This window comes from Bactrocera dorsalis, chromosome 1, assembly GCF_023373825.1.
Source record: "Bactrocera dorsalis isolate Fly_Bdor chromosome 1, ASM2337382v1, whole genome shotgun sequence".
NCBI lineage: Eukaryota > Metazoa > Arthropoda > Insecta > Diptera > Tephritidae > Bactrocera > Bactrocera dorsalis.
Window position 1 is genome coordinate 17126483 of NC_064303.1, and position 14563 is coordinate 17141045.

At 36.3% G+C, this 14563-nt stretch overlaps 1 protein-coding gene across 12 annotated transcripts in view; it reads right to left on the minus strand.

Annotated features, from left to right (window-relative positions):
- Nucleotides 1-8008: 8008 nt before the first annotated feature.
- The window catches only part of LOC105222035 (pneumococcal serine-rich repeat protein), a 153156-nt gene continuing 146601 nt past the window's right edge, over nucleotides 8009-14563 (minus strand). For 9 of the 12 annotated variants that reach the window (XM_049451902.1, XM_049451906.1, XM_049451928.1 and 6 more), the window contains 2 exons: nucleotides 13599-13779; nucleotides 8009-9177 (listed from right to left, as the gene is read on the minus strand). In XM_049451902.1, the coding sequence (XP_049307859.1) occupies nucleotides 9000-9177; nucleotides 13599-13779 (359 nt within the window). In that variant the 3' untranslated portion in view covers nucleotides 8009-8999. Of the gene's footprint in view, nucleotides 9178-13598; nucleotides 13780-14134; nucleotides 14202-14563 lie in introns of those variants that run through there. The other 3 variants (XM_049451936.1, XM_049451940.1, XM_049451945.1) reach the window with 3 other exon arrangements.

The following is a 14563-nucleotide window of genomic DNA, read 5'->3' on the forward strand; positions in this document are numbered from 1 at the left end:
ACATAGCCAAGTGGGGTGATAACAGACACGCATATGTAGGATACTGCTGAGTTAAAACAAAAAAGCGCCATATTCAATCATATGTGTATTTATATGCCAGACTTTATGGTTTATATTATTCTTGAAAAGCTTTAGTAAAAGCGCAAAAAAAGCTTTTTCACGTTACAACAACAATATGCCGATTGTCGTTGTTGTGCGTTATTGTTTTTGTTCTTCATTACTTCATTGTGTTATCAGCGCGCTTATCAGTTGCTCTTTCAAGTTTGATAACTGCGCTTTTATTTATTTAGTTCTTTGAAACATTCTATAAGGCCTACCTGGTGCGTACTAGGCGTATGAGTGATATGCAAATAGCAGATAGTCGCGTTGTCCGCAGTCTTCCGCAAATAATGTGACATTTTGTTGCTTTTGCACTCTCTCTCTCTCTTTTAAAGCAAAGAACTTTTTTAACGTGCTGTAAGTTAGAAATATTTTTTTTTTCATGACGTTGCTTTTATGGCTGTTTTAGTTCACTGAAATAAATATTGTTCATAAGCTACCGCGAATATCGTGTTTTTATTATAATAAAATAGCAACAATGAAAGGTAATATATGTAGAAATAGTTATAAAGCTCTTACTTGTCAAAGAATTTGATTTTTGAATTATTAAGTTGAAGGTTTCAAAAGCCTTTTTAATGTAATTGCATGCGTATAAAGTAAGAAAAAAATCAATAATATCCCTCACCGTCTTATACATATATTTCCTATCGATTTGTATGACAGCTATAAGCTATAGTGATCCAATCTGAACAATATGTTAGGATATGTTCTATTATCATCTCGATCATGAATCTGTGTCAATAACCATGAAGATATCACGTCATAAACATGATTTTTCCATACAAGAACTTAATTTTGATCGGTTAGTTTGTATGGCAGCTATATGCTATAGTAGTTCGATCTTAACAATATATACGGAGATTATAGTGCTGTCCTTAAAAATAATCCACGCCGAATTTTGTTAAGATATCTCTTAAAATAAATAAGTTTTTCATATATGAACTTGATTGTGATCGTTGATTTTGTATGGCAGCTATACGCTATAGTGGTCCGATCTGAACAATTTGTTCAGAGATTATAGTGTTGTCTTCGATTATAAGCTATACTAAAATTCTTGAAGATATCTTGTAAAATTAAAAAAAATTTCATAAAAGAACTAAATTTTTAAGGATCAGTTTGTAATCCATACATTCCTTATAGTGGTCCTACATCGCTGGCTCTAATTAATAAACTCTTCCTGAAGAAAAAAAGCACATTTGCAAAATTTCAGTGCGATATCTCAAAAACAGATACACTAGCTCGTCTCTATACAAACAAATGGAGAGAGCGACAGACGCTCATCGACTCAACTCTTCACTCTGATAATTTATATTTACAGAGAATAACTGTTTTTTTCAATGCTATAGTTATCGGTAAATATTACCTTATACATGCATACATATATACATTATATGCATAAGAATTTTTATTTCTCTGCTCTTTCTGGCCTTCTTCTAAGCTATTCTGAGCCACCATGACGTTACATTTGCTTAATATATGGAAAAGGGCTATTATTTCTGAATAAAATTTCTAGTTATCAGTAAAGGCAATATATAAATTCATATGAAATCGAATAAGGTAACACTAACGCTTTCCTTAGCATTAGTTTATTGGAAAACTGTATAGAAATATCGATTATATATACATAAAATTCCATATACAGTTAATAAAGGAGTGTCACAGTAGAAACTGAGCATGTAATCATCAGTAAACTAGATGTAAAAGTGGCGGTCGTGCTGAAAATAACAAATTCCGAACAATACAATAAAAATAAATTAAGTGGAGTATATAGTTTTATTGCGGGTTGCTGGTTATCATTATGTTTTTGTGAAACAAATATATATATACAACATATAATTCCACGAATTCGTTGTGGCAACATGTGAACTAACCCCCTAACATTCATGCAAAGTAAAATATTATAAATCTGTTTCTTATAAAGGTAAAGACTGTCATTCTCATAGATACCCTTGTCTCTTTTGGTAGAGAACTATAACAGTCCATTTTCGTATGCCGTTATTAGGTTCGGACTATAAAGTGGATGCTTAAGAACCTCTAAACCAATCTTCGGAAGCTTTTGGGCGAGTGACTATCGACGTGTCAATATTTCCAGTTGGCCTGCCTGATGGAAAACAATTTCACTGAAATTGATCAAAGTTTGCCCATTCGAGGCTATTTTCGCCTTTAGATGGTTCAATTGTTGACAATACAAGTTAAGAACTAAGAGTTTATCGTAGGAGAGCATTTTATAGTAGCTGTTTCCCCGCCAATACCACCAAACGTATAACAAAATTTGTTAACATCAATCGAGTCTTGGTACTGTAATCGCTGGACCTTACGCGATTCGTTCATATGTTTTAGAAATGGATCAATTTTGTTGCGAATCCTCAGTCATTCGCAGATGAAAACTTGGTCCATTCGCGTATTCCATTTGCACTTATACAATGGGAGATACAGATTACTAAGATCATCTATTGAAACAATGTACTTCATTTTAGTATCCCTCCAAGTTGAACTAGTAATGAAAGGCAGTAAAAACCTACGTTCACGAAATAAGTACAAGTATAGTGTACAAACTAAAAAAGGGAATTTACCGAAGTACACATGCGTTTTTTGAAAATGAATGCATGTAAGTAATTGCGACCTATCTATATATATGTTCATTGTTGATCAGTACTTATGTAGTACCGGTACTTTCTGTTTAATTTGCGCACTTGTATATTCAAAGCGAAACAATGTGGAGCCACAATAAGGGATATAGGTGAAAAATGACATCGCAATAAAAAAACAAAAAGAATTTTTAAAAAATCCTAAAATTTATAGTACAAAAAAAGAAGTGGACGTCGTCCAAAGGTTGATGAATGGTCGAAACGGCAAATAAAGCATTTGACAGTCAGTAAAAACATTTCTCCAGCAAAAATTAGGCTTCAACTAAATCTTGTAGTGTACACCCGTCGAGTTCAACAGATTTTAAAAGAGAATAGTAACATTCAGTTTGTCAAACGAGCGCCTCAACCTACGTTGCTACCTCGACACAAAACTGCAAGGATACAATATGCCCAAAGGCATTTACTGTGGGACGGCGAGTGGAAAAGAGTAGTTTTTAGTGATGAGAAAAAATTTAATTTAGATAGCACTGACGGCAATGACAAATATTGAAGAGATATTCGACGACCACCAGAAACAAGGCATTCGAGAAATTTCCTGGGAGGATCTGTAATTGCTATCTTTCGGATACATTGGTGCGACCCCAATTTGTTTTGGAACGCATAACATTAATGAGTTATATTGAACTATTAGACAACGTCTTAATAGTGTTTTCGGAATGATTTTGTAAGGAACCACGGATTTTTCAGCAAGATAACGCCGATATACCCAATGCAGCTGCAACAAAACGAAAAAATTAGTTTTATAAATAGATCCACTCGGGCCTGATCTAAGGATTTGTTTTTTTTTTTTTTTAATTAACAAAATGGCGGCCTCAGGAATTTTTGTTCTAAATTTTTGGGAATGAAATTTTTGGGTGTATCAACAGTTAATTAGTCTTAAAAAATCGAAATTTTTGAAAAACAAAAAAGCCTTCGATCAGGCCCGAGTTTATTATGTATTCTAAGCTATATTCTAAGCGGTTCTCAAGTTACAGTTGTCACCATTTGAAAAAACATAGTTTTGAGAAAAACGCGTTTGAAATGCCCGAACTCTCTTTGTTATTTGTCGAATAACTCGAAAACTAACTATCGGATCAACGTGAAATTTTTAGAGAATGTTTTTAAGATATTACACTTACCGAAAATGCAAAAAAAAGATAAATTTTTTGAAAATTCTAACTACCCCTAACCTCTTATGGTATCTATAGGAGAATATTAAAGCAAAATATTACCTTCAGTAAAATATATACAGTCTGCTATCCTTAGGCTCTTAAACTATAAGTTCTCTAAATCAGTATAGAATTCTCTAGATATCTGCTGACGACTAAGCTGACTCATTCTAACAAGCCAAAAAAATAACCAATAAAATTAATATGCGAACTTGACTCCTCAGACAAATAGACGGCATGTAATTTGCGGAGGAAATTTCAAGATATCGAAAATATTTTTTTTCCTTAAGCGATTAATAGTGCAAGAAAGTACCCGAAAATTGCTAAAGTACATATAATATATCTAAAAAGATTCTTAAGTTTAAAGATTAACAGAGCGTTATTTGCAAACATATATTCTCTTTTCAACTACAAAATTTCAGAAGCTAATATGTGTGTTGACATTTCCGTTCGTCGACATTTGTGGACTCTTACGTCACATATTATTTGTACATAAACTCATGAATAAATAAAACATACCATGAAAAACATGTGCGCAAGTATATATGTGTATATATATATATAACATTGTATATATGTATGTATATATATTTATAAATCGTACATGCCATCAGTTTAATAGCGAATGTGAAATAATTAAAAAATAATAAGTTTCATAAGGCAGATAAGTATTTATAGACCTATGCTACTACGAAAGCTTTAGCAGTCCAACACTAAAAGTAACTGATAAGTAAAGAACACAACAAAGTTTGGAAGCGATAAAAATGAAAGAAGTGAAACAATTATTGTGAAATGAAACTAAAAAAAGGCATCATAGGAATGTATGTATGTACTTTATGGTAAGCTGAAAATAGAATTTCACAAACAGGGGACTCCCAACTTGTCATAACTCATCGAAAAATCATAAATTTGTACACTTGTTTATAAAAAATTGCTGTTGGATTACATACAAAAAATGAGTTTACGCAATCAAAATTTTCAACATTATTTTTACGGTTCGTTATAATTTATAACTTTATGATACTATATGAGACCCCTAATAGTGTGATTAACAGTTTTTTTTGCGGCTTTATTGTAAAATAGTCTATAATCTATAGCTAAAACAACAAACAAACAAAGAAGACCAAGAGTTGTGGTGTTATCTCACATTTTATACCACGTTAACATATAATATTATCTTATGTTGACAAGACCCTTTAATAAACAGGTAAGGTAAAGTTAGTAAAAGTAAAGTAAGTTAGGGTATAACTGAAAATTTCATAGTCTCACAATTTGCAGCAATTAAAGCCAGGGAAGTACCTTCAGGTACATGCGGCCTGTTAGTGATATGGGGTCTACGGTGAATTTTCACCTGAGTTTATTCATTCTAAGCACAAATTTGCCCCGTTATAAGAAAAATACGCTCTCTCAATATTATTAAGATAACTCACATATTGGCCGATATATGCGGTTATGAAGTTCGAAAATCTTTATATTGTATATAAAGGAAGTACTGATCTCATTCAACTCATTTGTAGCACACAGACATACTACTATCAGTGAAGGATTCTCTCTGATTTTTAACTCTTAATCTGACACATTGACTCATATTTTGGCCCCTAGAGGCTTGAACAGTTTTTTTTGTAGTAGAGCTATTTTTGGTCATAATATGGCATAATCTACAGACACTATCGTGCAAAATTTTAACCCTTTATATTAATTGCTTCTTGATTTGTACACTCTAAAGGAAAGAATCAGATGGAATTTACAATTTTTTTATACGGGAAGTAGGCGTGGCTGTAGTCCAATTCACATTGTAACATAAAAATGTCAGAGGAATGTCACAACTTTTTTGAGCCCGACTTCAATCAAGCAGGGTTATACATCCCGCAGGTAAAATTTAATGTCTTTGCAGTAGTTTTTAACAGAACCGTTATATTAGAAGTGTGCGCTTATAATATTTCCGTTAGATGAAGAGATCTCTAGACTAAATATGGAGTTACCTCTTGACTTAATTGCCTTCCGACCTCACTTTGTAAAGTTATATGCAAAACAGAACATTTGTCAGCAGTATTCGAATCATTAACGAGCTGTAGATAGATATGGGAAACGAAATCATCGCTGTAACACCCAAGATCGTCAAGTAAGCACTGTTTGGATTATCCAGGAACCTTGCCTTTGCACACCATTTTAGCTAACCTAAAACCTCAAGCGAATTTTAATTTGTGAATCGCAGATTCCCCATTTCTAAAGCAGATGGTTACTGGTAATGAAAAGTGGCTTACTATGATAACGTCAAGTGAATCCGGTCGCCGTGAGCTAGCGCAAATGGTGGCCTAGCAGAATTAACTCATGAAGGTTTTGCTATGTGTTTAGTAGGAATGGTAACGGATCAACTATCATGAGCTAGGATTCTATGGTCAAACTTTTCTTATTACTATGTCTCAGAGTCAGAGTGTCCTACTACACTTGCAAACGAACACTCTGCGGGAACTGGCGCCTTAATCCAAATATAGTTATGGGCCGTCATTAGACCAGTGCTGTTGACATAAGGAGCACTGGTTCGGTGGTCAGCATTAAAGAAAAACTTTAATAGCAGGACATACTTGTAAAATGGAATACAGAAACCTGTCTGTATAGAGGTCGCCGTAGCTATTAAGTCATGACCGATTGATGCGATCAATATACTCCTGCATTAGATGGTCATAGCTGGCAAGTTCAACTGTAAAAATAAAGAAATTAGGTGAGTGGAACAGGAAAAAATATAGATGTAGCGAATCGGAGTGGTTGCATGCTCTGATGATTTCTTGAAATTCCTTATTCTTTCTTTTTCTTTATTCCACTACTAAACTCAGTCAGTATTTTCCAAACGGAAGTACTAGATACAGACAGGGCCTTTAATGATCTATCGAATAACTACGGGAGGATATTGAAAGCAACCACATGCACAGTTGGCCTTGACCACTTATTAATTCCAGCGTAGTTAACAATTACAGGAGGGCTTTAAGATCATTAGCAGGTCAATTCCACCAAATTTGGATTTGCCGCTAGAGAAGCTTTTTCGGCAACGAAAAAACAGTAGATCAAGTTTTCCCTTTTCTCTGAAAATGTCTGGTTCTAATATAAATCAGATACAGAATACTTAAAATTCATCAGGCAATACAACTTTGGATAAATATCCACACAAAGTACAACAGCATTAAATAAGTAGTTTGGACTCAAAGATAAAACGAGATAGAGACCCTACGATGATGCGTCAATGTGGTGCACTCAGCGCTAATTGAGCCCATAGTGGCAGCACTCCTACTTACCTACCTACTTTGAAAGGTGCTAATGATAAATAGTATAATATCATATTCACGTGAGGTTATTACAATAGTCTCAACGTAGCAGCCGAAGCTAAGAGTCTACACGAAGACCATGAAGAGTCAATTCAACGCCGTTCGCAGATCTTAAATTGAAAGCATACAAAATACAGCTTGTATAAGAACTGAAGCTCCTCGACCTTCTCATGTGCCATCGTTTCGTTCTATGGGCTGTTGAAAAGTTCCAAGAAGAACCGACGTTTTGAGGAAGAATTTTGTTCACCGAAAAGACCCACTTTTAGCTCAATGGGTATGTAAACAAGCAAAATTTCCGAATTTAGAACTATGATAACCTGAAGAGTTTCAAGAGCTGCCATTTAATCCAGAAGAAACAATGTTTGGTTTGGGTTTGTGGGCTGCTGGAATATCCGTCCATATTTCAAAAATAAATGTAACGGCGACCGTTATTGCGCAATGATAACCGACAACACTTCCTACACATCGTATCCATCAACGGATTTAAAGTCTATGCGGGAAATCTCGCTTCAATTCTGGTCTTGTGGCAAAACATCACTCACATCACAGTCAGTTACCAGTCAAAATGCTCTAACGAGTCATCGAAAATTCGACACAAAGGATGGACGATCTGAGGAGTGGTCGCGGTCAATATATGAAAGAGAAAATCTTTATAAAATAAATGCAAAAGAATGTTTTTTCGATTGATAATAAACATTACGCATTAAAATTGAAGTTTATGTTTTTTTCCTTAAGAAAATGAGAAACGTCGAAGTGGATTACTCTTTATGATTTACAAATAAAACACTTTCAGTAATTTTCAGCAATGTTTATTTATAATTTAAAATAACTTGTATACATTATTATGAACTCACAATATTTAAATGTATATTAATTACCAGAAAAGACAATTTCAAACTAAAAATAAACAAATTCTTTAAAACACAAAAAAAAAGAAAAAAACACAAAACCAATTTGAAATGATTTAAACGATATTTAACGCCATAAATTCTTATTAAATACGATTAAAATTAAAAGAAATGAGAAAGACAAAATATATGAGTATCATTTGTGGTTATAAAATTACAATAAACTAAATTAATGCGTGCTTAGTTTCGTTGTAGGAAATGTATTACAAAAAAAAAATAATGTTTTAGTAGCAATTAGTAAATAATTTTCAAAAAGTCAACAATTTTAATACTCGTTTTTGCTCGATTACACGCTTACACGCTAACAACGGTTAGTAGCTAAGTTAGAATGTTAGATATATGAATAACTCTAGTAATCCACAGCGGACTGCCATGGCTTAGATTAATGCATTTTTGTCTTTAAATATGTTAATATTAGTTTTAAATATTTTTTGAAGTGTGGCTGACAGGAGGAACTATTTGCTGTCGCAGCAAATGAATTAAGTCTTAGTGTGCTTAGTTAACGCTGAAATTAGTTAGATGTCAGGCCACTGACAAACTGTCACTTCAGAGTTATAAAAAATATCATATTTCAAAACAAAATATTTTTCAAAAATTCTATCAAACATCGAAAACATAATTTTAGGAGCTTAAAACTCATACTCTTCACAGCAATACTTACAAAATGTTTACACAATTGCAATTTGGCGTTGCCACTTTGTTAGGAGCACATTTTTGCTGTGCGCTCACGCTACTAATATTCTGCTAAATTTATCATAAGCTTAAATAAATTTTATAAATATTTATTACAAAGAAAAGGCAAGCCTGTAAGCATGCTATGCTTTTCGTACACACATCTCGTGATTTGCGCAACGTCGCGCCTAATCATTTTACGCTTCATTTGCGTTCCCTTGCGCTGTGCTCGCTACGCTTTCTATGCGTTGTCGTCGTCGTTGACGTCGCCTCATTTTGTTGTGGTCGTGTGTGTAATACTCGTCGCTGATCGTTGTGTTTGCGGTGGCCATCATGCTGTCCAGTATGTCGTCCATTTATAACTTGCGAGCTTTTACTATGTCTAAAAGAGAGCAAGAGAGATAAAGAGAAAATTTGAAAATTTTTATAATATGAAAGGTGAAAATATGAAAGTTGTTTACGAAATGACACTACTTGAAACGAGTACAGGCTACGAAGTGAAAATCGGAAATATGAAAATGAGTTGGAGTCGCTTACAAATGTCAATATAGTCTCTATATAAATTAGTAGTTGATGTTATTAAGAGTTCCAGACGGGCGCAAAATATTTTATAAAGCAGCAAAGTTGAAAATGATTTTATACGACATTTATGAAAATTTGTTGAAAGCTATTTTCTGCTCATATTGACCAAATTATAGAAGTGTGTAGTAGCAAGCTAGCTAGAGGATGGAGTCATGTGCAGAAGTCCACGCAAGTGAGGAAAGCTCTCTGATCGCCAGAAATGATCCCTTTACATATGGCTCAAGTAGCTCACGACTGCCGGTCTTAGACAAAGTATCCTCTGGGTAGCCAAAAAACATATTTTTGAAGGCGAGAAAGCGAAACATCCCGTTCCCAGATACGTACCCGTCTCTGTGCAGCTAAAAACACACGCTCTCGGTATAAGGTAGCTGTGGGAACAGATGGTACGATGAGGAGTCCCGCGGAGCGGAGAAAAACCAGACGGCCTACCTCGCAACGTTACAATCGACCACAACGCGAGATGGGAGAGATACCGAGATTTAAAGAGGAAAGCGAGACGCATTTTCAGACAAAAAGAAGGAGGCCGAAAAGCGTGAATACGAAAGCTGTACAAGCTGGCTGACAGGGGTAATGCTCGAAAATTTTATAAAAGACGGGGATTAACAGAAGATTTCAATGACCAGACTATACTGTTGTAAAACCCCCAGAGGTGATCTAGAGACTGATGCCCAGAGCATACTGAAATTATAGAGCAAACACTTGGCGAACGAAATTCCTTAATCGTTGACTATGGAACAGACGTTCCGTTGCCCGACCATGAACGGCGGAGGCCGATGGATTGCCGGACCAGCTATTCATAAGAGACTGATAAGCAGTATGCATAAGATCATCGGTAGAATATGGTCGAACGAAAGCAAAAGGGACACCCTTCAATCTGTACTGAATACCAAGGGATAAGTTTCCTCAATATCGCAGATAAAGTGCTGTCGAGTATCGTACTGTGTGAAAGATTAAAGCCCACCGTCAACAAACTGAGTGAATCTTATCAGTAGAAAATCAAGAACGGATCAGACACCACGTGTGTATCGATCGATTTCGTCGATTTCAAAGCTGCTTTTGACAGCACGAAAAGAAGCTGCCTTTGTGCCGCGATGTCTCAATTTGGTATCCCCGGTATACAACTAATACGGCTGTGTAAACTGACGTTGAGCAAAACCAAAAGCTCCATTAGAATCGGGAAGGACCTCTTCGAGCCGTTCGATACCAAACGGGGTCTCAGACAAGGAGACTCCTTACAGTGGGACTTCTTCAAAGAGATTTGATGACAATAATAGACATTTGTAAACCTAACGTCAGCCTGGAAATCCAACGCAGGATTACTCTTGCCAACAGGTGCTACTTCGGACTGAGTAGGCAATTGAAAAGTAAAGTCGTCTCTCGACGAACAAAACCCAAACTCTATAAGTCGCTCATAATTCCCGTCCTGCTATATGGTGCAGAGGCTTGCACGATGACAACAATCGATGAGTCAACCGTTGCGAGTTTTCGAGAGAAAGGTTCTGCGAAAGATTTATGGTCCTTTGCGCGTTGGCCACGGCGAATATCGCATTCGATGGAACGATGAGCTGTACGAGATATACGACGACATTGAGTTCAGCGAATTAAAAGACAGCGGCTACGCTGGCTAGGTCATGTTGTCCGGATGGATGAAAACACTCCAGCTCTGAAAGTATTCGACGCAGTACCCGCCGCGGGAAGCAGAGGAAGAGAGAGACATCCACTCCGTTGGAAGGACCAAGTGGAGAAGGACCTGGCTTCGCTTGGAATATCCAATTGGTGCCACGTAGCGAAGAGAAGAAACGACTGGCGCGCTGTTGTTGACTCGGCTATAATCGCGTAAGCGGTGTCTACGCCAGTAAAGAAGAAGAAGAAACCTAACGTGAACATGTCTTTTAGTCAATCGGGATCAAAGTTGGGTGGTATTTTCTCCTTAACCCTCGAACGATATACTCTGTTGAGAATTTTGTGGGTAAAATGCATTTAGCCGAACAGAGTGAGGTAATTTTAAGGAAAAGTATATTATGATTTATTAAATAGGAAGTAATTAGACTGAAATGAAGGTTGTAGAAAAATTATGGCAAAGTTCAAATTTTCTTCTCTTATTCCAAGCACATGAATGGTATATATTTCTGATGAGTGAAAAATGACAAGGCATTAAGCCAAGTTAAAAAAATCATATTCGTAAAACTTCGGGTTAGCTTTAAAGACTTTGAATCGACTAAACACTTTTAAGTTGATGTTCTGGGTAGTATGAGTCATGACTACTAAATCCAATTCTTTCTTGAACTTCAAGAGAATACTGAAAAATCTACGCCGACAAAACACCCAATGTAGAAAAAAGTAACAAATTTAGTCATTTCAAATTAATACAGTAAGCAGCATCTACGTTCAAAAAGTGTGAGCTCTAATATTTAAACTACGAACTAAGAAGAAGGATGGACCATGAAATATATGTATAGATAAAGACTTTCATTTCCAGGTTATGTGAGGTTAGCGTGAAAAATACTAAATACTTCAAACTACAATACAATACAGATGCTAAAAAGTCACTGCTACTGTACGGCATACTACAAGTACAAATATAGGTAAGTAAACGAAAGAGAGAGAGAGAGAGTATCGATACGAGCGTTTGTGAAGCTAACTACGAGAAAAAGAGAGAGCGCAAACAAACTACGAGAGCGTGTGCTTTTAAAGCCAAAACGAAATGAACTAAGAGGCATACTACTGCTACGTGGAGAAAGTACATAACGGTAAACGAAAATTTAAACAAAAAATGCGCTCTTACACTGTGAGAATGTAAAAACATATCCACAAAAATTTTGCATTTAACAATGTCGAGAGTGCTGGTATTTTTTCTTTTTCTTTTTCTACGTGGATATGGCACACAAATATACACACACACACACATGTAATAAATAATTTTCAAAACTGAGGTGCGTTTATGAGCAGTGAGTAGGTAGATGAGAGTACGTGTATGCGCGGTGGCAAATAGTTTTTTTGGAATTTTGAGATTTTTATATTCAAAATTTGCGTTTTCGAAATTTGCGTTTTCATAAGTCAACCAAATTGTTGTTAATATAAGCAATAGAGCTGTGGTGAATTTCGCTTTAATGTGGTGCAAACACGTGTTGACTTTTGGGCAGTGAGAGGCTTTAATTACTAAAACACTCGTTGTGTTGTGCTCCGAGTGAGCTGTTGTCTTTCTTATTGAGATCCATTTTGTATGAATTTTAGTTTGCTTTTATCATTTCTTCCTTCCTTCATTCTTCGTGTTTTGCTCGTGGTGCTCTCGTGCGCAATGAGTCGCTCATTTTACATATATCCGCTTCGTGTGTTATGTTTTAAGCTTTGCGTTGAGCTTTAATGACTTTCGTTTAGTGCGCTGCTTATTCTCTTTTTCGCACGCTCTCTCATTACGAGCATGTACACAACCCGAACGGGTGATGTGTCGACACGTGACTTCGCATTGTGCGCAAACGCTGCGGCCTTTCCGGCCGATACATCATATCAGCGTTCCAAAATGCCGTCATCTCGTCTGCGGCGTGCGGCAGACTCACCGGTTTCGTTGCAACTTTCGCCGGCTTTGCATACAACAAGTAATTATGATAAATATGACTTGCGTCCGATGGACGTTTGCCCGGCGCGGCTGGTAAATAGGGTAGGAAAGCGAATGAGGAGGTGGTCGATTGGGTTTGTGATGGTTTGCGCGCACATGGGAATGTTATGGGCAAGGGTAAGGCGCTGCGTTTGCGCCTAAAGCGCTGCAGCGAGCCTTTGCGTAATGTTGACTGATTGGAATATGTGGGTTCGGGTGCATACGTGACTGGCGGTATGATTTGTGCATAAATCTGATGCTCATATGTAATGGGCGCAGGTGGAGATGGTGATGATGACGATGATGTTGGCGTTGGCATTGTGGGAGTATGGTTAGGATTTATGGGTATAGGTATGAGTGATCTGAGATGCTTGCGTCGTGTGCGCGGCGGTGGTAATGGTGCCGCAGTAGTGGACGTCGTACAATCGTCGAAATGCGTTGAGCATAAATGCTCAACATGTTGCTCATGTAGCTCGGTTAATGTGCGGTTGCTTAAGCTATTGGCATTGGCTTGTTGTGTGGTGTGCGTCATAGCTTCATTTGTGGTTTGCGTCTGTACTATACTCTCACTACAGTTGCTATCGGTTTGTGTATGTGGTAAATTCGTTTCGTTTTCGTATACGTACGTTGGTGTTGTGGCTCGTTCGTGCTGCTTCTCAACGGCAGTTAAAGCTGATTTCTTGTGTTCGCGTGTTTTACTGGACATACTACCGCTATGTGCGGCTAAATGGTGTGTGTTAGTGTCCGCAACACGATGGTGGTGCTCACTACTGCTGCTGTGGTGCTGGGTTTTGCTCGTTGAGTGACCTGTGAATGGTGGGTGACAGTTTGAGAACACGTTACAGGGTATGTATTTTTTGTTTTTCTTTTACTTAGGTGGCACATAGTGGGTTAAGTTTATTAGTGTTTATTTATTAATTTTTTTTTGGTTTTTTTGACGTTGGGATTATGGTTAGATGCTACTTGGGCCAGTCACAGGTGCATAAAAAATTGCAGTTTTATTTTTTATAATTTGTTCAGCTAAACTTTGGGTAAAAATTTTCAAATTTTGTGCATCGGTGCATACGATATATTGCTTTAAAGTACCAATTTGTTTTGGTGCATGGTGCAGGTGTAAGAGTACAACTGTTATTTGCATTTGTATATTATGTTTACTGCTAACCTAAGAGTTTTGTGTAGTGTTTGCGGCTGTGTAGCACCCATTATTAAGATGCCCAAAACAAGCAGCTCTGCAAAAAATATATTATGCATATTTATAATTTAATCAACATACAAGAAAATACGTTAACTTCGGCTGAACCGAAGGTATATCCATCACAAATAAAGAAGTTTCCTAAAAATAACTTGTTTTTGATCGTTCAGTTCGTATGACAGCTATATGATATAGCAGTTCGATCTGAAAAAAATTTTAGATATTATAGCATTGTTTGAGGGATTGCACTGTGCCAAATATTGTGAACATATTTTGACAAATGAAAAAGTTTTTCATACAAGAACTGAATTTTGATCGTTCAGTTTGTTTGGCAGCTATATGATATAGTAGTCGGATCTGAAAAAAATTTTCAGAGATTATATCAATGTTGGAGAAATT